Genomic DNA, 26,885 nt, shown 5'->3' on the forward strand with positions numbered 1-26,885 from the left:
ACTTAAATTATTCTTAATCTTTGCCCTGCTATGCAACATAATATCATTAATGGCGATGACAATGCTACTGGTGATATCAAAATGTGATGAGGGATGACTGCCATGCCAATGGTGGTGATAAAGATACCACAGTAATTCATGGTGGCAACAGTGATGATGGTAATGTTAATGGTAGCAATTAAAGTAGAGTGAGGTTAAATGTAATAAGAGTAATGTCAACGATGGTCATATGAGAGAGTGTTGTTACAGATGTCAAAGCTTGTAAGAGTGATGGCAGTGATTGTAAAGATGATGACATAAGTGGTAGACTATAATGTCAATGGTAATGAGTGGTGGTGATACTGGTGACAGAAGTGATGTTAAAGGTGGTGATAACAGTGACAGTTAAAAGTACCTAATGATAACTGAAACTAATGATGACAAGATACTGATGATGATAAATATCATAAATAGTGAGCAATAACTGTGATGATGGTAATGGAAGCAAAGGTGAGGGACACTAATGGCAGTGATGGTAGAAAGAGAAATACCTATGCTGACAGTTACCGCAATGATAAAAACTATGGTGACAGAGATAGTGTCAATAGAGATGACAATGAAAATCACAACACAAAGGTTTTCCATATTCAACACAAGCACCAGAACCACTTACTTTTATACATCAAAGGATTTCTAAGATGACAAAACACTAATGGTTAACAAGACATTTTACAGACAAAGTCACTGCCTCAGTTAAATAGAAAGAGGCCAAAAAGGAGCTTGGTAGCAAAACTAACCCTGAAGACTGTATGAAGCCAGAAGGACAGCTTGCTCATGGTTACATCGTAGCTACCCTCCAACACATCTTGCTTAACCTGCAGGAAGTAGTGAGACCTGGAAGACCAAAACAACATCTGTTTAAAGCATTCCTCTCCAAGTCAGGCCAATCATTAAGACAAACAAGATGACATCAAACATCCTTAACATAATCAACTATATTTCACACTGTCCACTTACAACAACAGTATGCAAACACATGCACTCCTTTCTAATAAATGCCCTAAAACGATTCTGAGGTCTTCCAAGCAAGCATTTATATATATTATTTATTCATTCATTATTACTTGATCTCCTTTTCCTGTGTCAACAAGGTTACACCAGAAACAGACGAAGAATGGCCATCCACTCATATAACAATATATATACATAGACACCCATACGCACCATATACATACATATACATTATCATTATATCATACTTTGTCGCTGTCTCCCACATTAGCGAGGTAGCACAAGGAAACAGATGAAGAAAGGCCAAACCCATCCACATACACATGTATATACATCAACATCCACACACGCACTTATACATACCTAAACATTTCAAAATATACATTTCTTTTTTTTTTTTTGCTTTGTCGCTGTCTCCCGCGTTTGCGAGGTAGCGCAAGGAAACAGACGAAAAGAAATGGCCCAACCCACCCCCATACCATGTATATACATACCTCCACACACGCAAATATACATACCTACACAGCTTTCCATGGTTTACCCCAGATGCTTCACATGCCCTGATTCAATCCCTGACAGCAATCAACCCCGGTATACCACATCGTTCCAATTCACTTATTCCTTGCCGCCTTTCACCCTCCTGCATGTTCAGGCCCCGATCACCAATCTTTTTCACCTCATCTTTCCACCTCCAATTTGGTCCTCCCACTTCTCTTTCCTCCAACTCTAACATATATCCTCTTGGTCAATCTTTCCTCATTCATTCTCTCCATGTGTCCAAACCATTTCAATACACCCTTTCTGCTCTCTCATACCACATTCTTTTTATTTCCACACATCTCTCTTACCCTTTATTACTTACTCGATCAAACCACCTCACACCAACTGTCCTCAAACCATTAACTTCCAACACATCCACCCTCCTCCACACAACCCTATCTATAGCCCATGCCTCGCAACCATATAACATTGTTGGAACCACTATTCCTTCGAACATACCCATTTTTGCTCTCTGAGATAACGTTCTTGCCTTCCACACATTCTTTAACGCTCCCAGAACCTTTGCCCCTCCCCCACCCCCACCAGTGACTGACTTCCATGGTTCCATCTGCTGCTAAGTCCACTCCCAGATATCTAAAACACTTCACTTCCTCCAGTTTTTCTCCATTCAAACTTACTTCACAATTAACTTGCTCCTCAACCCTACTGAGCCTAATAACCTTGCTCTTATTCACATTTACTCTCAACTTTCTCCTTTCACACACTTTACCAAACTCAGTCACCAACTTCTGCAGTTTCTCACCCAAATCAGCCATCAGCGCTGTATCATCAGCGAACAACAACTGCCTCACTTCCCAAGCCCTCTCATCCACAACAGACTGCATACTTGTTCTTCTCTCCAAAACTCTAGCATTCACTTCCCTAACCACCCCATCCATCAACAAATTAAACAACCATGGAGAGACATCATGCAACCCTGCCGCCTACCAACTTTCACTGGGAACTAATGACTTTTCTCTCTTCCTACTCATAAACACTCCCTACATACTTGATAAAAACTTTTCACTGCTTCTAGCAACTTACCTCTCACACCATATACTCTTAAAACCTCCCACAAAGCATCTCTATCAGCTCTATCATATGCCTTCTCTAGATCCATAAATGCTACATACAAAGCCATCTGTTTTTCTAAGCATTTCTCACGTACATTCTTCAAAGCAAACACCTGAGCCACACATCCTCTACCACTTCTGAAACCACAATGCTCCTCCCCAATCTGATGCTCTGTACATGCCTTATTTTCAAAATCAATACCCTCCTATATAATTTTCCAGGAATGCTCAAAACAAACTTATGCCTCTGTAATCTGAACACTCACCTTTATCCCCTTTGCCCCTGTACAATGGCACTATGCATGCATTCTGCCAATCCTCAGGCACTTCACCATGATCCATACATAAAGAATATCCTTACCAAATAATCATCAACACAGTCACCCCCATTTTTAATTAATTCCACAGCAATACCATCCAAACCCGCTGCCTTGCCGGCTTTCATCTTCCGCAAAGCTTTCACTATCTTTTCTCTGTTTACCAAACCATTCTCCCTAACCCTCTCACTTCGCACAACAACCCAACCAAATCACCCTACATCTGCCACTTGATCATCAAACACATTCAACAAACCTTCAAAATACTCACTCCATCTCCTTCTCACTTCATTGCTTCTTGTTATTACCTCCCAATTTGCCCCCTTCACCGATGTTCCCATTTGTTCTCTTGCCTTACGCATGCTACTTACCTCCTTCTAAAACATCTTTTTATTCTCCCTAAAACTAAATGAAACTCTCTCATCCCAACTCTCATTTGCCCTCTTTTTCACCCCTTGCACCTTTCTCTTGACCTGTCACTTTCTTTTATACATCTCCCATTCATTTGCACTGCTTCCAAACACCTCTTTCCTCTCTTTCACTAACAACCTTACTTCTTCATCCCACCACTCAGTACCCTTTCGAATCTGCCAACCTCCCACCACTCAGTACCCTTTCGAATCTGCCCACCTCCCACCTTTCTCATGCCAAATGCCTCTTTTGGGCAAGCTATCACTGCTTCCCTAAATACATCCCATTCCTCCCCAACTCCCCTCACATCATTTGCTCTCACTTTTTGCCATTTTACACTCAATCTCTCCTGGTACTTCCTCACATATAAGTATATGAATAAATGTATATATGTATATGTATATGAAGTTTTTGAGAACAATATGCGGTGTGAGGTGGTTTGATTGAGTGAGTAATGAAAGGATAAGCCAGATGTGTGGTAATAAAAAGAGTGTGGTTGAGAGAGCAGAAGTGAGTTGAAATGGTTTTGACATATGGACAGAATGAGTGAGGAAAGGTTGACAAAGAGAATATATGTGTCAGAGGTGAAGGGAACAAGAAGTGGGAGAGCAAAGTGGAGGTGAAAGAATGGAGTGAAAAAGATTTTAAGTGATTGGGGCCTGAACATGCAGGAGGGTGAAAGGTGTGCAAGAAATAAAGTGAAGTGGAACAATGTGGTATACCAGGGTCGATGTGCTCTCAATGGACTGAACAAGGGCATGTGAAATGTCTGGGGTAAACCATAGAAAGGTCTGTGGGGCCTGGATGTGGACAGGGAGTTGTGGTTTTGGTGCATTACACATGATAGCTAGAGACTGAGAGTGAACTATGTGGCCTTTTTTGTTTGTTTTCCTGGTGCTACCTCGCTGATGCAGGGGGTGGCGATGCTGTTTCTTGTGGGGCAGGGTTCCGCCAGGAATGGATGAAGGCAAAAGAGTATGAATATGTACATGTGTACATATGTGTATGGCTGTGTATTTGTATGTATATGTGTCTATGTTGATATGTACATGTATGTATATGTACATGTATGAGCAGGTTGTGTGTTGGTTGAAGTGAACGGTAGAGGAGTCGATAAAAGAACTGAGAATGGATTGTCCCTCTCCTGCATTTAGGTCGCCCTTTTTGCGGCCATGGATGGCACAGACGGGTGCTGCTGCACCAGCTGGAGGGGGCAATATTGGATTGAAAGGCATTGTAGCAGGGAGCGAACTTGAGTGACGATGTGCACGGAGAGGACAAGAGGAAGGAAGCTACGGACAGCTACGGAGGCCGAGATCTTCATTCCACCACGCTGTACCCTCCTTACCGCCTCCTATTCATGGTGTACCACACACACACCCCTGGCAGCCTTCGATAAAAGAAGTCTCGGTCTTCCATCATATCACCTCAGCCACATTCTGAAGAAAACACAGTTCCATTCGACTTTTCTTCGAACTCGTCTTAGTTGCAGTGCGCCACGCTTGGGTACTAGCACGAGCCAGTTCAACACCAGCGGCAGCGGCAACAGCACCACTAAGAGCAGCAGTAGCAGCAGCACCAGCAGCAGAGTACCAAGACAAGAGACTTCGTCTTCTATTGTGTTATTGGAGTGATAGTTTTCATGCATGGTGTTTTTGACAAGAAAATAGTGAAGTTGGAGAAAAATGTAGCTTAGACATTGAAGCTTATTGACACAGTGGTGAAATTGATGAGAACTGCTATTGACGTTTGTGTGAATAAATTGTACATTTCCTTTTCCATAGCCAGAGGTTGAACCATTATGTGACATTCATTTTTTTTCATTCATTTCAAGCTAAAAGTTTGTTTTCTAAATTGTTTCTTACATTTTTCATATGTATATATATGTATGTGTGTGTGTGTGTGTGTATGTGCATATGTGTGTGTGTGTGTGTGTGTGTGTGTATATGTATATATATATGTATATTATCCCTGGGGATAGGGGTGAAAGAATACTTCCCACGTATTCCTCGCGTGTCGTAGAAAGCGACTAGAGGGGACGGGAGCGGGGGGCCGGAAATCCTCCCCTCCTTGTATTAACTTTCTAAAATGGGAAACAGAAGAAGGAGTCACGCGGGGAGTGATCATCCTCCTCGAAGGCTCAGAGTGGGGTGCCTAAATGTGTGTGGATGTAACCAAGATGTGAAAAAAGGAGAGATAGGTAGTATGTTTGAGGAAAGGAACCTGGATGTTTTGGCTCTGAGTGAAACGAAGCTCAAGGGTAAAGGGGAAGAGTGGTTTGGAAATGTCTGGGGAGTGAAGTCAGGGGTTAGTGAGAGGACAAGAGCAAGGGAAGGAGTAGCAATACTCCTGAAACAGGAGTTGTGGGAGTATGTGATAGAATGTAAGAAAGTAAATTCTCGATTAATATGGGTAAAATTGAAAGTTGATGGAGAGAGGTGGGTGATTATTGGTGCATATGCACCTGGGCATGAGAAGAAAGATCATGAGAGGCAAGTGTTTTGGGAGCAGCTAAATGAGTGTGTTAGCGGTTTTGATGCACGAGACCGGGTTATAGTGATGGGTGATTTGAATGCAAAGGTGAGTAATGTGGCAGTTGAGGGAATAATTGGTATGCATGGGGTGTTCAGTGTTGTAAATGGAAATGGTGAAGAGCTTGTAGATTTATGTGCTGAAAAAGGACTGATGATTGGGAATACCTGGTTTAAAAAGCGAGATATACATAAGTATACTTATGTAAGTAGGAGAGATGGCCAGAGAGCGTTATTGGATTACGTGTTAATTGACAGGCGTGCGAAAGAGAGACTTTTGGATGTTAATGTGCTGAGAGGTGCAACTGGAGGGATGTCTGATCATTATCTTGTGGAGGCTAAGGTGAAGATTAGTATGGGTTTTCAGAAAAGAGGAGTGAATGTTGGGGTGAAGAAGGTGGTGAGAGTAAGTGAGCTTGGGAAGGAGACCTGTGTGGGGAAGTACCAGGAGAGACTGTGTACAGAATGGAAAAAGGTGAGAACAATGGAAGTAAGGGGAGTGGGGGAGGAATGGGATGTATTTAGGGAATCAGTGATGGATTGCGCAAAAGATGCTTGTGGCATGAGAAGAGTGGGAGGTGGGCTGTTGAAAGGGTAGTGAGTGGTGGGATGAAGAAGTAAGAGTATTAGTGAAAGAGAAGAGAGAGGCATTTGGACGATTTTTGCAGGGAAAAAATGCAATTGAGTGGGAGAAGTATAAAAGAAAGAGACAGGAGGTCAAGAGAAAGGTGCAAGAGGTGAAAAAAAGGGCAAATGAGAGTTGGGGTGAGAGACTATCAGTAAATTTTTAGGGAGAATAAAAAGATGTTCTGGAAGGAGGTAAATAGGGTGCGTAAGACAAGGGAGCAAATGGGAACTTCAGTGAAGGGCGTAAATGGGGAGGTGATAACAAGTAGCGGTGATGTGAGAAGGAGATGGAATGAGTATTTTGAAGGTTTGTTGAATGTGTCTGATGACAGAGTGGCAGATATAGGGTGTTTTGGTCGAGGTGGTGTGCAAAGTGAGAGGGTTAGGGAAAATGATTTGGTAAACAGAGAAGAGGTAGTAAAAGCTTTGCGGAAGATGAAAGCCGGCAAGGCAGCAGGTTTGGATGGTATTGCAGTGGAATTTATTAAGAAAGGGGGTGACTGTATTGTTGACTGGTTGGTAAGGTTATTTAATGTATGTATGACTCATGGTGAGGTGCCTGAGGATTGGCGGAATGCGTGCATAGTGCCATTGTACAAAGGCAAAGGGGATAAGAGTGAGTGCTCAAATTACAGAGGTATAAGTTTGTTGAGTATTCCTGGTAAATTATATGGGAGGGTATTGATTGAGAGGGTGAAGGCATGTACAGAGCATCAGATTGGGGAAGAGCAGTGCGGTTTCAGAAGTGGTAGAGGATGTGTGGATCAGGTGTTTGCTTTGAAGAATGTATGTGAGAAATACTTAGAAAAGCAAATGGATTTGTATGTAGCATTTATGGATCTGGAGAAGGCATATGATAGAGTTGATAGAGATGCTCTGTGGAAGGTATTAAGAATATATGGTGTGGGAGGCAAGTTGTTAGAAGCAGTGAAAAGTTTTTATCGAGGATGTAAGGCATGTGTACGTGTAGGAAGAGAGGAAAGTGATTGGTTCTCAGTGAATGTAGGTTTGCGGCAGGGGTGTGTGATGTCTCCATGGTTGTTTAATTTGTTTATGGATGGGGTTGTAAGGGAGGTAAATGCAAGAGTCCTGGAAAGAGGGGCAAGTATGAAGTCTGTTGGGGATGAGAGAGCTTGGGAAGTGAGTCAGTTGTTGTTCGCTGATGATACAGCGCTGGTGGCTGATTCATGTGAGAAACTGCAGAAGCTGGTGACTGAGTTTGGTAAAGTGTGTGGAAGAAGAAAGTTGAGAGTAAATGTGAATAAGAGCAAGGTTATTAGGTACAGTAGGGGTGAGGGTCAAGTCAATTGGGAGGTGAGTTTGAATGGAGAAAAACTGGAGGAAGTGAAGTGTTTTAGATATCTGGGAGTGGATCTGTCAGCGGATGGAACCATGGAAGCGGAAGTGGATCATAGGGTGGGGGAGGGGGCGAAAATTTTGGGAGCCTTGAAAAATGTGTGGAAGTCGAGAACATTATCTCGGAAAGCAAAAATGGGTATGTTTGAGGGAATAGTGGTTCCAACAATGTTGTATGGTTGCGAGGCGTGGGCTATGGATAGAGATGTGCGCAGGAGGATGGATGTGCTGGAAATGAGATGTTTGAGGACAATGTGTGGTGTGAGGTGGTTTGATCGAGTAAGTAACGTAAGGGTAAGAGAGATGTGTGGAAATAAAAAGAGCGTGGTTGAGAGAGCAGAAGAGGGTGTTTTGAAATGGTTTGGGCACATGGAGAGAATGAGTGAGGAGAGATTGACCAAGAGGATATATGTGTCGGAGGTGGAGGGAACGAGGAGAAGAGGGAGACCAAATTGGAGGTGGAAAGATGGAGTGAAAAAGATTTTGTGTGATCGGGGCCTGAACATGCAGGAGGGTGAAAGGAGGGCAAGAAATAGAGTGAATTGGAGTCATGTGGTATACAGGGGTTGACGTGCTGTCAGTGGATTGAAGCAAGGCATGTGAAGCGTCTGGGGTAAACCATGGAAAGCTGTGTAGGTATGTATATTTGCGTGTGTGGACGTGTGTATGTACATGTGTATGGGGGGGGGGGGTTGGGCCATTTCTTTCGTCTGTTTCCTTGCGCTACCTCGCAAACGCGGGAGACAGCGACAAAGTATAAAAAAAAAAAAAAAAAAAAAAAATGAGCATTATGTATATATGTGGGTATATGAGTAAATGGGTAATTCTTTGTCTGTTTCCTGGTGTTACCTTACTGATGCAAAAAATGGCAATCAAGTATAATAATGATAATATCAAATATATTATCCCTGGGGATAGGGGAGAAAGAATACTTCCCATGCATTCCTCACGTGTCGTAGAAGGCGACTAAAGGGGATGGAAGTGGGGGGCTAAAAATCCTCCCCTCCTTGCATTTTAACTTTCTAAAAGGGGAAACAGAAGAAGGAGTCACGCGGGGAGTGCTCATCCTCCTCGAAGGCTCAGATTGGGGTGTCTAAATGTGTGTGCATGTAACCAAGATGAGAAAAAAGGAGAGATAGGTAGTATGTTTGAGGAAAGGAACCTCCATGTTTTGGCTCTGAGTAAAACGAAGCTCAAGGGTAAAGGGGAAGAGTGGTTTGGGAATGTCTTGGGAGTAAAGTCAGGGGTTAGTGAGACGACAAGAGCAAGGGAAGGAGTAGCACTACTCCTGAAACAGGAGTGGCGGGAGAATGTGATAGAGTGCAAGAAAATAAACTCTAGATTGATCTAACTGAAAGTTGATGGAGAGAGATAGGTGATTATTGGTGCATATGCACCTGGGCATGAGAAGAAAGATCATGAGAGGCAAGTGTTTTGGGAGCAGCTAAATGAGTGTGTTAGTGGTTTTGGTGCACGAGACCGGGTTATAGTGATGGGTGATTTGAAAGCAAAGGTGAGTAATGTGGCAGTTGAGGGAACAATTGGTATACATGAGGTGTTCAGTGTTGTAAATGGAAATGGTGAAGAGCTTGTACATTCATGTGCTGAAAAAGGACTGGTGATTGGGAATACCTGGTTTAAAAAGAGAGATATACATAAGTATACGTATGTAAGTAGGAGAGATGGCCAGAGAGAGTTACTAGATTACATGTTAATTGACAGGCGTGCGAGAGACTTTTGGATGTTAACGTGCTGAGAGGTGCGACTGGAGGGATGTCTGATCATTATCTTGTGGAGGCGAAGGTGAAGATTTGTAAAGGTTTTCAGAAAAGAAGAGAGAATGTTGGGGTGAAGAGAGTGGTGAGAGTAAGTGAGCTTGGGAAGGAGACTTGTGTGAGGAAGTACCAGGAGAGACTGAGTACAGAATGGAAAAAGGTGAGAACAAAGGAGGTAAGGGGAGTGGGGAAGGAATGGGATGTATTTAGGGAAGCAGTGATGGCTTGCACAAAAGTTGCTTGTGGCATGAGAAGCGTGGGAGGTGGGCAGATTAGAGAGGGTAGTGAGTGGTGGAAGGAAGAAATAAGATTATTAGTCAAAGAGAAGAGAGAGGCAATTGGACGATTTTTGCAGGGAAATAATACAAATGAGTGGGAGATGTATAAAAGAAAGAGGCAGGAGGTCAAGAGAAAGGTGCAAGAGGTGAAAAAGAGGGCAAATGAGAGTTGGGGTGAGAGAGTATCATTAAATTTTAGGGAAAATAAAAAGATGGTTTGGAAGGAGGTAAATAAAGTGCGTAAGACAAGGGAACAAATGGGAACTTCAGTGAAGGGGGCTAATGGGGAGGTGATAACAAGTAGTGGTGATGTGAGGATATGGAGTGAGTATTTTGAAGGTTTCTTGAATGTGTTTGATGACAAAGTGGTAGATATAGGGTGTTTTGGTCGAGGTGGTGTGCAAAGTGAGAGGGTTAGGGAGAGGGTTAGGGAAAATGATTTGGTAAACAAAGAAGAGGTAGTAAAAGCATTGCGGAAGATGAAAGCCGGCAAGGCAACGGGTTTGGATGGTACTGCAGTGGAATTTATTAAAAAAGAGGGTGACCGTATTGTTGACTGGTTGGTAAGGTTATTTAATGTATTTATGATTCATGGAAAGGTGCCTGAGGATTGGCGGAATACTTGCATAGTGCCATTGTACAAAAGCAAAGGGGACAAAGGTGAGTGCTCAAATTACAGAGGTATAAGTTTGTTGAGTATTCCTGGTAAACTATATGGGAGGGTATTGATTGAGAGGGTGAGGGCGTGTACAGAGCATCAGATTGGGGAAGAGTAGTGTGGTTTCAGAAGTGGTAGAGGATGTGTGGATCAGGTGTTTGCTTTGAAGAATGTTTGTGAGAAATACTTAGAAAAGCAAATGGATTTGTATGTAGCATTTATGGATCTGGAGAAGGCATATGATAAGAGTTGAAAGAGATGCTCTGTGGAAGGTATTAATATATGGTGTGGGAGGCAAGTTGTTAGAAGCAGTGAAAAGTTTTTATCGAGGATGTAAGGCATATGTACGCGTAGGAAGAGAGGAAAGTGATTGGTTCTCAGTGAATGTAGGTTTGTGACATGGGTGTGTGATGTCTCCATGGTTGTTTAATTTGTTTTTGGATGGGGTTGTTAGGGAGGTGAATACAAGAGTTTTGGAAAGAGGGGAAAGTATGCAGTCTGTTGTGGATGAGAGAGCTTGGGAAGTGTCAGTTGTTCGCTGATGATACAGCACTGGTGGCTGATTCATGTGAGAAACTGCAGAAGCTGGTGACTGAGTTTGGTAAAGTGTGTGAAAGAAGAAAGTTGAGAGTAAATGTGAATAAGAGCAAGGTTATTAGGTACAGTAGGGTTGAGGGTCAAGTCAATTGGGAAGTAAGTTTGAATGGAGAAAAATTGGAGGAAGTGAAGTGTTTTAGATATCTGGGAGTGGATTTGGCAGTGGATGGAACCATGGAAGCGGAAATGAATCATGGGATGGGGGAGGGGGTGAAAATTCTGAGATCCTTGAAGAATGTGTGGAAGTCGAGAACATTACCTCGGAAAGCGAAAATGGGTGTTTAAAGGAATAGTGGTTCCAACAATGTTGTATGGTTGCGAGGTGTGGGCTATGGATAGAGTTGTGTGCAGGAGGGTGGATGTGCTGGAAATGAGATGTTTGAGGACAATATGTGGTGTGAGGTGGTTTGATCGAGTAAGTAACGTAAGGGTAAGAGAGATGTATGGTAATAAAAAGAGTGTGGTTGAGAGAGCAGAAAAGGGTGTTTTGAAATGGTTTGGTCACATGGAGAGAATGAGTGAGGAAAGTTTGACCAAGAGGATATATGTGTCAGAGGTGGAGGGAACGAGGAGAAGTGGGAGACCAAACTGGAGGTGGAAAGATGGAGTGAAAAAGATTTTGAGTGATCGGGGCCTGAACATGCAGGAGGGTGAAAGGTGTGCAAGGAATAGAGTGAATTGGAACGATGTGGTATACCGGGGTTGACGTGCTGTCAATGGATTGAACCAGGGCATGTGAAGTGTCTGGGGTAAACCATGGAAAGTTCTGTGGGGCCTGGATGTGGAAAGGGAGCTGTGGTTTTGGTGCATTATTACATGATAGCTAGAGACTGAGTGTGAACGAATGGGGCCTTTGTTGTCTTTTCTAGCGCTACCTCGCACACATGAGGGGGGAGGGGGTTGTTATTTCATGTGTGGCGAGGTGGCGATGGGAATGAATAAAGACAGACAGTATGAATTATGTACATGTGTATATATGTATATGTCTGTGTGTGTATATATATGTATACGTTGAGATGTATAGGTATGTATATTTGTGTGTGTGGACGTGTATGTATATGCATGTGTATAAGGGTGGGTTGGGCCATTCTTTCGTCTGTTTCCTTGCACTACCTCACTAACGTCGGAGACAGCGACAAAGCAAAATAAATAAATAAAAATATATCAAATAGCCAAGGTGACTTCACTCAGCCTGCCTTGCCTCAAACCAACATGTATACCGAAACTGTTGCTCAAGTGTCCATCCACTCTTACACATGCATTTGCTCCTCTGCAGAAGGCTTCCACATCATTCAACAGTTGTCCCCTTGCCCCATATATCCCTGACACATTCCATTAAGCATTCGAATGACTCTGTGACACGCTTTCTCGAAATCCATAAAAGCTGCATGCAACTTCTCATCCCTGGCTAAATACTATTCCATGGTCATCCTTACCACAAAAATCTGATCCCTGCATCCCCTACATTTCCTGAAACCCCCTTGCTCATCACTTATGCAGCATTCAGTCACTTACATCATTCTATCAATCAACATTCTTGCATACACTTTTCTTGGTATACTTAACAGACTTATTCCCCAATAATTGCTACATACATCCTTAGCATCTTTATCTTTGATTTAAGGAACAATAATAGCTTTCACCTACTCAGATGCATCCATTCTATCACACTTTCTCCTCCATACTTCAGCATTTTAGTTGTAATCTCATCCACTACATGAAGAAATGGAAGTGCCAAAAGTAAGCAGACAAGAATATGGTTGATTCAGCTACTGAGAGATAATCCCTTTCTGATACTTGGACAAAATTAATTAGAAGCCATGTTTAATGACCTAAAAATTCTTACCCCAATGACACATCATTTAAGAATGATTTACTTATGGAAAAATCATCCTTACACTTGTTTGATACTTTCTACCACATCCATCCCTAAACCATTTTGCATTTAGGAGGAGTCTTTCATCTTTTATCATCCGAACATGAAACTACAAATACATCAGTCAGCCAGCAAGACCATACATAGATTGTTGGGATACAGTAAGTACAATTTTACTTTCTTTATCATTATACTTAACTGCATTCTCCCACGCTAGCAAGGTAGCGCAAGAAAACAGACGAGGAATGGCCCAACCCACCCACATACACATGTATGTACATAAACACCCAAAAACGCACATATACATGCATATCCATTTCACCGTATCCATACATATACATAAACAGACATATACATATATACACATGTACATATTCATTCTTGTTGCCTTCATCCATTCCCATCGCCACCACGCCACACACGAAACAGCATCCTCCCCCCTCCAGCGAGGTAGCACCAGGAGCAGACAATAAAGGCCACATTCGTTCACACTCAGTCTCTGTCATGTGAAATGCACTAAAACAACTTAAATTATTCTTAATCTTTGCCCTGCTATGCAACATAATATCATTAATGGCGATGACAATGCTACTGGTGATATCAAATGTGATGAGGGATGACTGCCATGCCAATGGTGGTGATAAAGATACCACAGTAATTCATGGTGGCAACAGTGATGATGGTAATGTTAATGGTAGCAATTAAAGTAGAGTGAGGTTAAATGTAATAAGAGTAATGTCAACGATGGTCATATGAGAGAGTGTTGTTACAGATGTCAAAGCTTTTAAGAGTGATGGCAGTGATTGTAAAGATGATGACATAAGTGGTAGACTATAATGTCAATGGTAATGAGTGGTGGTGATACTGGTGACAGAAGTGATGTTAAAGGTGGTGATAACAGTGACAGTTAAAAGTACCTAATGATAACTGAAACTAATGATGACAAAGATACTGATGATGATAAATATCATAAATAGTGAGCAATAACTGTGATGATGGTAATGGAAGCAAAGGTGATGACACTAATGGCAGTGATGGTAGAAAGAGAAATACCTATGCTGACAGTTACCGCAATGATAAAAACTATGGTGACAGAGATAGTGTCAATAAGAGATGACAATGAAAATCACAACACAAAGGTTTTCCATATTCAACACAAGCACCAGAACCACTTACTTTTATACATCAAAGGATTTCTAAGATGACAAAACACTAATGGTTAACAAGACATTATACAGACAAAGTCACTGCCTCAGTTAAATAGAAAGAGGCACAAAAAGGAGCTTGGTAGCAAAACTAACCCTGAAGACTGTATGAAGCCAGAAGGACAGCTTGCTCATGGTTACATCGTAGCTTACCCTCCAACACATCTTGCTTAACCTGCAGGAAGTAGTGAGACCTGGAAGACCAAAACAACATCTGTTTAAAGCATTCCTCTCCAAGTCAGGCCAATCATTAAGACAAACAAGATGACATCAAACATCCTTAACATAATCCAACATATATTTCACACTGTCCACTTACAACAACAGTATGCAAACACATGCACTCCTTTCTATATAAATGCCCTAAAACGATTCTGAGGTCTTCCAAGCAAGCATTTATATATATTATTTATTCATTCATTATACTTGATCTCCGTTTCCTGTGTCAACAAGGTTACACCAGGAAACAGACGAAGAATGGCCCATCCACTCATATACACATATATATACATAGACACCCATACGCACACATATACATACATATACATTATCATTATATCATACTTTGTCGCTGTCTCCCACATTAGCGAGGTAGCACAAGGAAACAGATGAAGAAAGGCCAAACCCATCCACATACACATGTATATACATCAACATCCACACACGCACTTATACATACCTAAACATTTCAAAATATACATTTCTTTTTTTTTTTTTGCTTTGTCGCTGTCTCCCGCGTTTGCGAGGTAGCGCAAGGAAACAGACGAAAAGAAATGGCCCAACCCACCCCCATACACATGTATATATATACCTCCACACACGCAAATATACATACCTACACAGCTTTCCATGGTTTACCCCAGACGCTTCACATGCCCTGATTCAATCCACTGACAGCACATCAACCCCGGTATACCACATCGTTCCAATTCACTCTATTCCTTGCCCTCCTTTCACCCTCCTGCATGTTCAGGCCCCGATCACACAAAATCTTTTTCACTCCATCTTTCCACCTCCAATCTGGTCTCCCACTTCTCCTCGTTCCCTCCACCTCCGACACATATATCCTCTTGGTCAATCTTTCCTCACTCATTCTCTCAATGTGCCCAAACCATTTCAAAACACCCTTTTCTGCTCTCTCAACCACGCTCTTTTTATTTCCACACATCTCTCTTACCCTATTATTACTTACTCGATCAAACCACCTCACACCACACATTGTCCTCAAACATCTCATTTCAGGCACATCCATCCTCCTGCGCACAACTCTATCCATAGCCCACGCCTCACAACCATACAACATTGTTGGAACCACTATTCCTTCAAACATACCCATTTTTGCTTTCCAAGATAATGTTCTCAACTTCCACACATTCTTCAAGGCTCCCAGGATTTTCGCCCCCTCCCCCACACTATGATCCACTTCCGCTTCCATGGTTCCATCCGCTGCCAGATCCACTCCCAGATATCTAAAACACTTTACTTCCTCCAGTTTTTCTCCATTCAAACTTACCTCCCAATTGACTTGACTCTCAACCTTACTGTACCTAATAACCTTGCTCTTATTTACATTTACTCTTAACTTTCTTCTTTCACACACTTTACCAAACTCAGTCACCAGCTTCTGCAGTTTCTCACATGAATCAGCCACCAGCGCTGTATCATCAGCGAACAACAACTGACTCACTTCCCAAGCTCTCTCATCCCCAACAGACTTCATACTTGCCCCTCTTTCCAAAAACTCTTGCATTTACCTCCCTAACAACCCCATCCATAAACAAATTAAACAACCATGGAGACATCACACACCCCTGCCGCAAACCTACATTCACTGAGAACCAATCACTTTCCTCTCTTCCTACACGTACACATGCCTTACATCCTCGATAAAAACTTTTCACTGCTTCTAACAACTTGCCTCCCACACCATATATTCTTAATACCTTCCACAGAGCATCTCTATCAACTCTATCATATGCCTTCTCCAGATCCATAAATGCTACATACAAATCCATTTGCTTTTCTAAGTATTTCTCACATACATTCTTCAAAGCAAACACCTGATCCACACATCCTTTACCACTTCTGAAACCACACTGCTCTTCCCCAATCTGATGCTCTGTACATGCCTTCACTCTCTCAATCAATACCCTCCCATATAATTTATCAGGAATACTCAACAAACTTATACCTCTCTAATTTGAGCACTCACTCTTATCCCCTTTGCCCTTGTACAATGGCACTATGCACGCATTCTGCCAATCCTCAGGCACCTCACCATGAGTCATACATACATTAAATAACCTTACCAACCACTCAATAATACAGTCAACTCCTTTTTTAATAAATTCCACTGTAATACCATCCAAACCTGCTGCCTTGACGGCTTTCATCTTCAGCAAAGCTTTTACTACCTCTTCTTTGTTTACCAAATCATTTTCCCTAACCCTCTCACTTTGCACACCACCTCAACCAAGACACCCTATATCTGCCACTCTATCATCAAACACATTCAACAAACCTTCAAAATACTCACTCCATCTCCTTCTCACATCCCCACTACTTGTTATCACCTCCCCATTTGCGCCCTTCACTGAAGTTCCCATTTGCTCCATTGTCTTACGCACTTTATTTACCTCCTTCCAGAACATCTCTTAATTCTCCCTAAAATTTAATGATACTCTCTCACCCCAACTCTCATTTGCCCTCTTTTTCACCTCTTGCACCTTTCTCTTGACCTCCTGTCTCTTTCTTTTATACATCTCCCACTCAATTGCATTTTTTCCCTGCAAAAATAATCCAAATGCCTCTCTCTTCTCTTTCACTAATAATCTTACTTCTTCATCCCACCACTCACTACCCTTTCTAATCAACCCACCTCCCACTCTTCTCATGCCACAAGCATCTTTTGCGCAATCCATCACTGATTCCCTAAATACATCCCATTCCTCCCCCACTCCCCTTACTTCCATTGTTCTCACCTTTTTCCATTCTGTACTCAGTCTCTCCTGGTACTTCCTCACACAAGTCTCCTTCCCAAGCTCACTTACTCATATCAACACATATACATATACATACATATACACAGACATATACACGTGTACAGATACATACTTGCTTGCCTTCATCCATTCCTGGCACTCACCTGCCCCACAGGAAAAATGGGTTATCATATTCATGAATGAGAGGTCAGGAAGGTAAGTGCATGGCTCTTAGAAAGGAAGGAAAGGCTCTGCAGTATGAAGAGGGGTGGGAGCCTAAGAAGCAAGTTTCAGTTGATACTTTTGAATAATACAGCCCTGGTGGCAGACTAGAGTAAGAACTTGTAGAAACTGGTATATGAGTTTGGGATAGGTTGTGAAAGAGGAAGTTGGAAGTTGATGTGAATAAAAGTAAAGTTATGACGTGTAGCTGTGGAGAAAAGAAAGGTTGGTTTGAGTACAAGTTTGAATGAAGAGCCCGGAAGGGGTAGATTGCTTTAGTGATCTGGGAGTGGTTACATCAATGAATGGACCTATGGCAGATACAATAAAACACAGGGTGTATGATGGGCCAAAGGACCTGGAGGCAGTGAGGAGTGAGTAGAAAGGGAGGTCACTGTACATGAGGGTAAAGATGGGTATATCTCATTGTTTAATAGTCCCATCAGTGATGAATGGGAGTGAATCATGGCCATTAAATAGAAAAGAACATAAGCAGGTGGATGCACTGGAAATGAAATTCTTAAAGACAATATGCATAGTGAGGAGGGCTGACATTGTAAAGAATTACAGTCTGACAGAGAAGCATGGTAGTAAGTTGATTATGACTGAAAGAGCTGAAACAGGTGTGCTGAAGTGTTCGTGACATGGGAGGGGATGAGTGAAGAGAGACTGACTTTGAGGATGTATGCATCAGAAGTGAGGAAAGCAAGGAGGAGGAGAATATCAAAAAGGAGATGGAAGGATGGATTGAAAGATGCCTCGAGTTATTAGAGCCAGAACATGCCAGAGGGGGTAAAGCAAACTACTTGAAAGACAACTCACCTTGTGACATCATCTTGCAGAAGAGATACATCATGAATATAATACAAGACAGCTAAAGAAAGGGCTGGGGACTGGGCATATTTATCTAACTGTTTCTTCAGTGGTCGATCAAGCTCTACCCATCGGACTTTCGGATATGGCTTTTTGCTCATATAACGAAGTCCAAAAAACTCGGGCTGAAATTGAAAGAATTTTCACTCAATTGTATTTAAGAAACATAAAAGAAGGGATAAAAAATTACATATGATCACTGCAAATACCAAATGATGCATTTCCTTTCATACAAAAGAACAAAACAGTCTTACCTTTAAACTGCAAATGCTACAAATCAAACCTTTTTCATCCACACTAACTGTCTCTCTCACAATACTCCCTTAATCCATCTTCCATCTCATCCTAATTCCTCCAACAGTAAGTGCACTTGTCTCACTTAAATTTGGTTCTATTCATCACTCTCACACCTTCCATCTAAAAGACAAACTCACCTCAACAAAACAAGTCTTCTCTACACTAAATCTCCAATATTCTTCCCACTCCAACCTCCCTTTTTTTCAACAGCTCTTCAAGCAATTACAGGCCCACATTATAAAGGAAGACAAGTTACAGGCTTCAGAACAGATATGTTTGTAAAATATCCTATATTGTAGTTGTGAAGGGAAAACAGATGTCCAATTTTCCAACTGTCAAATCGCCAACACACATTCTTGAAGCAGGAGTTGTGTGAGTGTGTGATAGCGTGTAAGAAAGTATATTTGAAATTAATGTGGGTAAAACTGTAAGTGGATTGTGAGAGATGGGTAATTAATGGAGTATTGCAACTGGCCATAAGAAGAAAGATCATGAAAGGCAAGTGTTTGGGGAGCAGATAAGTGAGTGTGTCAGCAGCTTTGGTGCACGAGACCAGGTATTAGTGATGGGTGATTGAGATGCGAAGGTAACTAATGTGGCAGATGAGGGTATAATTAGTCCAAATGGGGTATTCAGTGTTATGAACAGAAATGATGAAGAGCTTGTGGAGCTGTCTGCTGAAAAAAGACTGATGATTGGGAATACCTGGTTTAAAAAGAGAGATATACATAAGTGTATGTATATGAGTAGGAGAGATGGTCAACAGGCACTATTACATGTTAACTGACAGGAGTGTAAAAGATACACTTTTGTATGTAAATGTACTGAGAGGGGCAGCCGATAGGATGTCTGATCACAATCTTGTGGAGGTGAAGGTGAAGATTTGTAGAGGTTTTCAAAAGGAGACAATGTTGGGGAAAGGATTGTGGTGAGAGTATGTGAGCTTGGAAAGGAGACTTGTGTGAAGAAATACCAGCAAATACTGAGAGTAGAATGGCAAAAGATGACAGCAAATGAAGAGAAGAGGGAAGTGTGGTAAAGAATGAGAGGTACTTTAGGAAGCAGTGATGAAATATGCTTGAGATGCATATAGCATGAGAAAGGTGGGAGGTGGCAGATTATGTAGAAGGTAAAGAGTGGTGGGATGAAGTAAAGATGCAAGTGAAAGAGAAAAGAGAGACATCTGGGTAGTACTTACACGTAAGGAGTGCAAATGATTGGGAGACGTACAGGAAAAAGTGGCAGGAGTTCAAAAGGAAGGTGCAGGGGTTGAAAAAAGAGGGCAAATGAGAGATGGGGTGAGAGAGCATCATTAAACTTTAGAGAATGAAAAGATGTTTTGGAAAGAGGTAAAAATAAAGTGTGAAAGACAAGAGAACAAAAGGGAACACTGGTGAAGCGGACAAAGGGGGAAGTGTTAACAAGTAGTGATGCAGTGAGTAATTTGAGGGACTGTTAAATGTGTTTGATGACAGAGTGACAAATGAAGGGTGTTTTGGTCAGGGTGGTATGCAAAGTGTCATAGAAAGTGGTTTGGTGACGAGAGAAAAAGTGGTGAAAGCCTTGTGGAAGATGAAATGCAGCAAAGCAGAGGGAGTTGATTACACTGCAGTTGAATTTATTATGAAAGAGGTTACTGTATTGTTGATTGGTTGGTAAGGATTTAATGTATGTATGGATCACGGTGAAGTGCCTGAGGAATGGCAGAATGCATGGATAGTGCCACTGTATAAAGATAAGGGGGATAAAGGTTAGTGTTCAAACTACAAAGGCATACGTTTGAGTATACAAAGTAAATTGCATGGGAGGGTATTAACTGAGAGCATGAAGGTATGCACAGAGCATCACGTAACAGACAAAGAAACATATCCACTCACATACATGCATATATACATATATGATCATACACGTATATATCATATATTTATATTTTCTATACTTAATTGCTGTTTCCCGTGTCAGCAAGGTAGCACCAGGAAACAGATGAAGAATGGCCCATCCACTCATATATACATACATATATATACATAAATGCCTATACATGCACATATACATATCAACATATACACACATACAGACATATACATATATACACATGTACATATTCATACTTGCTTGCCTTCATCCATTCCTGGTGCTACCCCACTCCAAGGAAACAGCATCGCTAATCCCAGCTTCAGTGAATTAGTGCAAGGAAAACAGAAAAAAAATAAAGGCCACATTCATTTGCACTCGGTCTCTAGCTGTCATATGTAATGCACTAAAACCATAGCTCCCTATCCACATCCAGCCCCCCATGTTTCACATGCCCTGGTTCAGTCCATTGACAGCACGTCGATTCCGGTAAGCTACATCGTTCCAATTCACTTTATTCCTTGCATGCCTTTCACCCTCCTCTATGTTTCAGCCCTAATCGGTCAACACCTATTTCACTCCATCCTTCGACCTCCAATTTAGTATCCTGCTTCACTGTGTTCCTCCACTTCTGACACATTTATCCTCTTTGTTAACCTTTCCCCACTAATTCTCTCTATATGTCCAAACCATTTAAACACACCCTCTTCTGTTCTCTCAACCACACTCTTTTTTATTACCAGACATCTCTTACCCTTTCATTACTTAATCAAACCACCTCACATCACATATTGTCCTCAAACATTTCATTTCCAACACATTCATCCTCCTCCATACAACACTATATATAGCCCATGCCTCGCGACCATATAACATTGTTGGAACTACTTTTCCTTCAAACATACTCATTTTTGCTCGCCAAGATAACATTCTCTCCTTACACTCATTCTTCATCAGTCCCAGAACCTTCGCCCTTTCCCCAGCCCTGTAAGTCACTTCTGCTTCCATTTGCTGCTAAGTCCACTCCCAGATATCTAAAACACTTCACTTCCAATTCTTCTCCATTCAATCTTACCTCCCAATTAACCTGTCCCTCAACCCTACTGAACCTAATAACCCCCCTCTTATTCACAATTACTCTCAACTTTCTCCTTTCACACACTCTTCCAAACTCAGTCACCAACTTCTGCAGTTTCTCACCTGAATCAGAAACTAGAGCTGTGTCATCGGCAAACAACAATTGACTCACTTCCCAGGCCCTCTCATCCACAACAGACTATATATTCACCCCTCTCTCCAAAACTCTTGCATTTACCTCCCTAACCACCCCATCCGTAAACAAATTAACCAACCACGGGGACATCACACACCCCTGCCGCAGACCGACATTCACTGGGAAACAATCACTCTCCTCTCTTCCTACCTGTATACATGCCTTACATCCTTGGTAAAAGCTTTTCATAGCTTCTAGCAACTTACCTCCCACACCATATACTCTTAAGACCTTCCTCAAAGCATCTCTATCAATCCTTTCATATGCCTTTTCCAGATCCAAAAATGCTACATACATATCCATCTGCTTTTCTAAATATTTCTCACACATATTCTTCAAAGCAAACACCTGATCCTCACATCCTCTACCACTTCTGAAACCACACTGCTCTTCCCCAATCCGATGCTTTGTGCATGCCTTTACCTTCTCAATCAATACCCTCCCATATAATTTTCCAGGAATACTCAACAAACTTATGCCTCTCTAGTTTGAACATTCACCTTTATCACCTTTATCCCCTGTGCATGCATTCTGCCAATCCTCAAGCAAATCACCATGATCCATACATACACTGAATATCCTTACCAACCAAAGTAGTGCCAGGAAAGAGATGAAAAAAGTCCATATCCACTTGCAACCATACATGAAGTGTTATGTGTAAAAAAAGTCCATATCCACTCGCAACCATACATGAAGTGTTATGTGTAATGCACAAAAATCACAGCTCCCTATCCACATCCAGGCCCCACAGACCTTTCCGTGACTTATCCCGGATTTTTCACATGCACTGGTTCAGTCAATTGGCGGCATGTCAACCCCAGTATACCTCATCGTTGCAATTCACTCTATTCCTTGCATACCTTTTCCCCTCCAGCATGTTCAGGCCCCAATCACTCAAAATCTTTTTCACTCCATCCTTCCATCTCCAATTTGGTTTCTCACTTCTTGTTCCTTCCACTTCTGACACATATATCCTCTTTGTCAACCTTTCCTCATTCATTCTCTCCATAAATTCAAACCATTTCAACACACCCTTTTCTTCTCTCTCATCCTCATTCTTTTATTTCCACACCTCTCTCTTCCCCTTTCATTACTTATTCGTTCAAAACACCTCACACCACATATTTTCTTCAAATGTGTCATCCAACACATCCACCCTCCTCTACACAACCCTATCTACAGCCTATGCTTCACAACCATATAGTATTGTTGGAACTAATATTCCTTCAAACATATCCATTTTTGCTCTCCAAGATAATGTTCTCTCTTTCCACACATTCTGCATCTCTCCCAGAATCTTCGCCCTCTCACCCCACAGATCCATTTGCTGGTAAGTCCACTACCAGCTATCTAAAACAATTTACTTCCTCCAATTCATACTTGCTTGCCTTCACCCATTCCTGATGCCATTGCTCAAGAAGCAACAAATATGCATGAAGGAAAGGAAAAAAAGGATAACATACATTTTCTAGCCTTCACCACACCCAATTGCTGTCCCCTGCATAGTACATACCTGGTGAAGTGAAAGCCTTTGGCAAACATTATGTAAACAGTCCTGGCCTGTTGAATCTGCTGAGAGTGTGCATTCTAACGTGGTCTTGTCCAACAGCTCTACACTGATGACAAGCACATTGCGGGACACCACATTGTACTGTCTTGTCTTTTTCAGTCGTAACTTGAAAGGCATCTTAACCTGCAAGACGCCAATTGTGTTGGTACCTATTAGAATATAATTATCACTACCAACCTAACAAAACTCTTCATTAATAACAATATCAATAAATAGTCTGTATTTGATTATTCATTTTTGAACTGATACTTAAAGCTGTCACACAATAGAATTGTGTATCACTACACCTATTGTAAAATAAGGTAAAATAGCAAGAGGGGAAAGTGATTGGTTCCCAGTGAATGTCGATTTGCGACAAGGGTCTGTGATGTCTCCATGGTTGTTTAATCTGTTTATGGATAGGGTGGTTAGGGAGGTGAAAGCAAGAGTTTAGGAGAAAGGGGCAACTATGCAGTCTGTTGTCGATGAGAGGGCTTGGGAAGTGAGTCAGTTGTTGTTTGCTGATGATACAGCGCTGATAGTTGATTCAGGTGAGAAACTGCAAAGGTTGATGACTGAGTTTGGTAAAGTTTTGAAAAAAGAGAGTTGACAGTAAATGTGAATAAGAGCAAGGTCATTAGGTTCAGTAGGGTTGAGGGGCAAGCTAATTGGGAGGTAAGTTTGAATGGAGGAAAAACTGGAGGAAGTGAAGAGTTTTAGACAACTGGGAGTGGACTTAGCAGCAGATGGAACCATGGAAGCGGAAGTGAGTCACAGGGAGGGGGCAAAGGTTCTGGGAGCATTGAAGAATGTGTCGAAGGCAAGATCGTTATCTTGGAGAGCGAAAATGGGTATGTTTAAAGGAACAGTGGTTCCAAAAATGTTATACGGTTGTGAGGTATGGGCTATAGATAGGGTTGTGCAGAGGAGGGTGGATGTGTTGGAAATTAAATGTTCGGGGACAATATGCAGTGTGAGGTGGTTTGATCGAGTAAGAAATGAAAGGGTAAGAGGGATGTGTGGTAATAGTGAGGATGAGAGAGCAGAACAGGGTGTATTGAAATGGTTTGGTCACATGGAGAGAATGAGTGAGGAAAGACTGACAAAGAGGATATATGTGTCAAAGGTGGAGGGAACAATAAGAAGTGGGAGACCAAACTGGAGGTGGAAGGACTGAGAGAAAAAGATTTTGAACGATCGGGGCCTGAACATACAGGAGGGTGAAAGGCGTGCAAGGAATAGAGTGAATTGGAACGATGTGGTATACCAGGGTAGAAGTGCTGCCAATGGATTGAACAAGGGCATGTGAAGCATCTGGGGTAAACGATGGAAAGGTCTGTGGGGCCTGGATGTGGAAAGGGAGCTGTGGTTTCAGAGCATTACACATAGACAGCTAAAGACTGAGGGTGAACGAATGTGGCCTTTTTGTCTTTTCCTGGTGCTACCTCGCTGGAAGGGGGGGGAGGGATGCTGTTTCCTGTGTGGCTGGGTGGCAACGGAAATGGATGAAGGCAACAAGTATGAATATGTACATGTGTACATATGTATATGTTTGTGTACGTATATGTACGTGCATGGCGTTTATATATACATATATGTGCATATGAGTGGTTGGGCCATTTTTCGTCTGTTTCCTTGCGCTACCTCGCTGATGTGGGAAACAGCGATTAAGTAAAATAAATTAATATAAATAAGCATATCTACATTCGTGAATTTGTTCCTATTTCAGTTTTTGTAGGACTGCTTATTCTTTTTACAGATATCCTAAGTGAGGCCATCTTGGGTGAAAAATAAGAAAAAAGACAGCAGAAATCAAAAATTGTTCTGCATGTGTTTGTAAACCTGACTCTTAAAGAAATATGAGCTATATGTAAAGAGAATGATAAAAAAAGGAAGAGTATTCCAAAGATCAGTTATTAGTGGGAAGGAGGAGGTATTGTAAAAGCCAAGGTATCGTAGAAGCCAATCCTCATATGCTCTAAAATTTGGAAAGTGTATCAAAAGCTCAATACTACTCTGGAACCATTCATTTTTCTTCTTATAGAAAGATACATGTAGGACAAGTTGATGACGACTAAATTGCCAAATTCTGTTACATATGTGACCAAAGAATGAAACAATTTTCAACACACTTTTTATACAAATTATAAAATAAACATTGCATCTCACCTTTATCAGGTGACACTGGTGTAGAGCCGATGCATGGTGGAGACTCCCCACAGCATCTAGACACCACTCACCTCCACAGTATCATGCTACAATCCTGTATAACAAGAACATACTATGTTATATCACACTCTTAGAAGGGCTCAAGACTCAGACTATGTTTTAAGGTTACAGCAACTAAATCTATTACACATTACAGCAAACTGTTTGCAGTACAGTAAACTCTCAATTTAAAGGACTAATAGGATGGAAGGTGTCCATTAATGCTGAAAGTCCGTTAAATCAAATGTAACCTATGGACCATTTCTTAATACAATATACAGTTTGCAAGATTTCTCTTAACTCCTTTATTACTTGATGCCATTTTAAATTATAAGGATTGCAAAACTATTCGATAAATGAAATAAAAATTCTCTGTATACAACCTGACCATATGATAGCTTGAAGCAGACTGAGACCAAAACAAAGTGAGTCTACCCCATGCTACCAAAAACAAGTGCAATATGCACATGGTGCAGCATTTGAGATTTTGAATTTTTTATTCAAATTACTATCAATTACTGTATTATTATCTGCCTGGTCCATTAAATCAGAAATCCATTAAATCGAGGGTTTATAGTACATCTATTTCAGGTGCATCTTAAGTCATTGTGTTGAATAATTCTGAGGAACATATCACAGAGTTTAGCAATAAACTAGAAGGTTTTCATCGGATTACACTAGTGTTCACCAGCTCAGCATATGCATCATAATACTGGGGACTATAAGTAATATAATGTGTGGGGGTGGGTTATATTACTGTGTCAAGCCAATGTGGCAACACTTAAATAGTGTTCAATGATCCAGTTCATACAAAAAAGAGTATTTTGAGGAACCTGCTGATGCAATGTATAGTACACATTACCATTATTTCATAAAAGTAGCTGTATGCAGCCTCCTGCACAATGAGGCAGTGCTAAGAAACAGTCAAAGGAACAGTCAAAGACTAGATATAAAAAGAGTGTGGTTGAGAGAGCAGTGAGGAAAGATTGACCAAGAGGATATATGTGTCAGAGGTGGAGGGATCAAGAAGCGGGAGGCCAAATTGGAGGTGGAAGGATGGAGTGAAAAAGATTCTGAGTAATTGGGGCCGAAACATACAGGAGGTTGAGAGGCGTGCAAGGAACAGAAAGAATTGGAATGATGTGGTATACTGGGGTTGACATGCTGTCAATGGACTGAATCAGAGCATGTAAAATGTCTGGGGTAAACCATGAAAAGGTCTGTGGGGCCTGGATGTGGATAGGGAGCTGTGGTTTCAGTGCATTACACATAACAGCTAGAGACTGAGTGTGAATGAATGTGGCCTTTTTTTTCTTTTTTTTGTCTGCTTTCCTGGCACTACCTCGCTGAAGCATGGGGTAGCAATGCTGTTTCCTGTGGGGCAAGGTAATGCC

The 26,885-nt window shown here is 41.6% G+C and overlaps 1 protein-coding gene across 5 annotated transcripts in view; it reads right to left on the reverse strand.

The window, feature by feature from the left end:
• Pez (protein tyrosine phosphatase non-receptor pez) overlaps positions 1–26,885 on the reverse strand; it is a 254,252-nt gene that overhangs the window by 183,246 nt on the left and 44,121 nt on the right. For 4 of the 5 annotated variants that reach the window (XM_071667746.1, XM_071667743.1, XM_071667744.1 and 1 more), the window contains exons 2-5: positions 25,453–25,546; positions 23,248–23,427; positions 18,260–18,435; positions 14,331–14,428 (exon numbers count right to left, since the gene is read on the reverse strand). In XM_071667746.1, the coding sequence (XP_071523847.1) occupies positions 14,331–14,428; positions 18,260–18,435; positions 23,248–23,421 (448 nt within the window). In that variant the 5' untranslated portion in view covers positions 23,422–23,427; positions 25,453–25,546. Of the gene's footprint in view, positions 1–776; positions 879–14,330; positions 14,429–18,259; positions 18,436–23,247; positions 23,428–25,452; positions 25,547–26,885 lie in introns of those variants that run through there. The other variant, XM_071667747.1, reaches the window with a different exon arrangement.

The sequence above is a fragment of the Panulirus ornatus genome, chromosome 12, assembly GCF_036320965.1.
Source record: "Panulirus ornatus isolate Po-2019 chromosome 12, ASM3632096v1, whole genome shotgun sequence".
Taxonomy (NCBI): domain Eukaryota; kingdom Metazoa; phylum Arthropoda; class Malacostraca; order Decapoda; family Palinuridae; genus Panulirus; species Panulirus ornatus.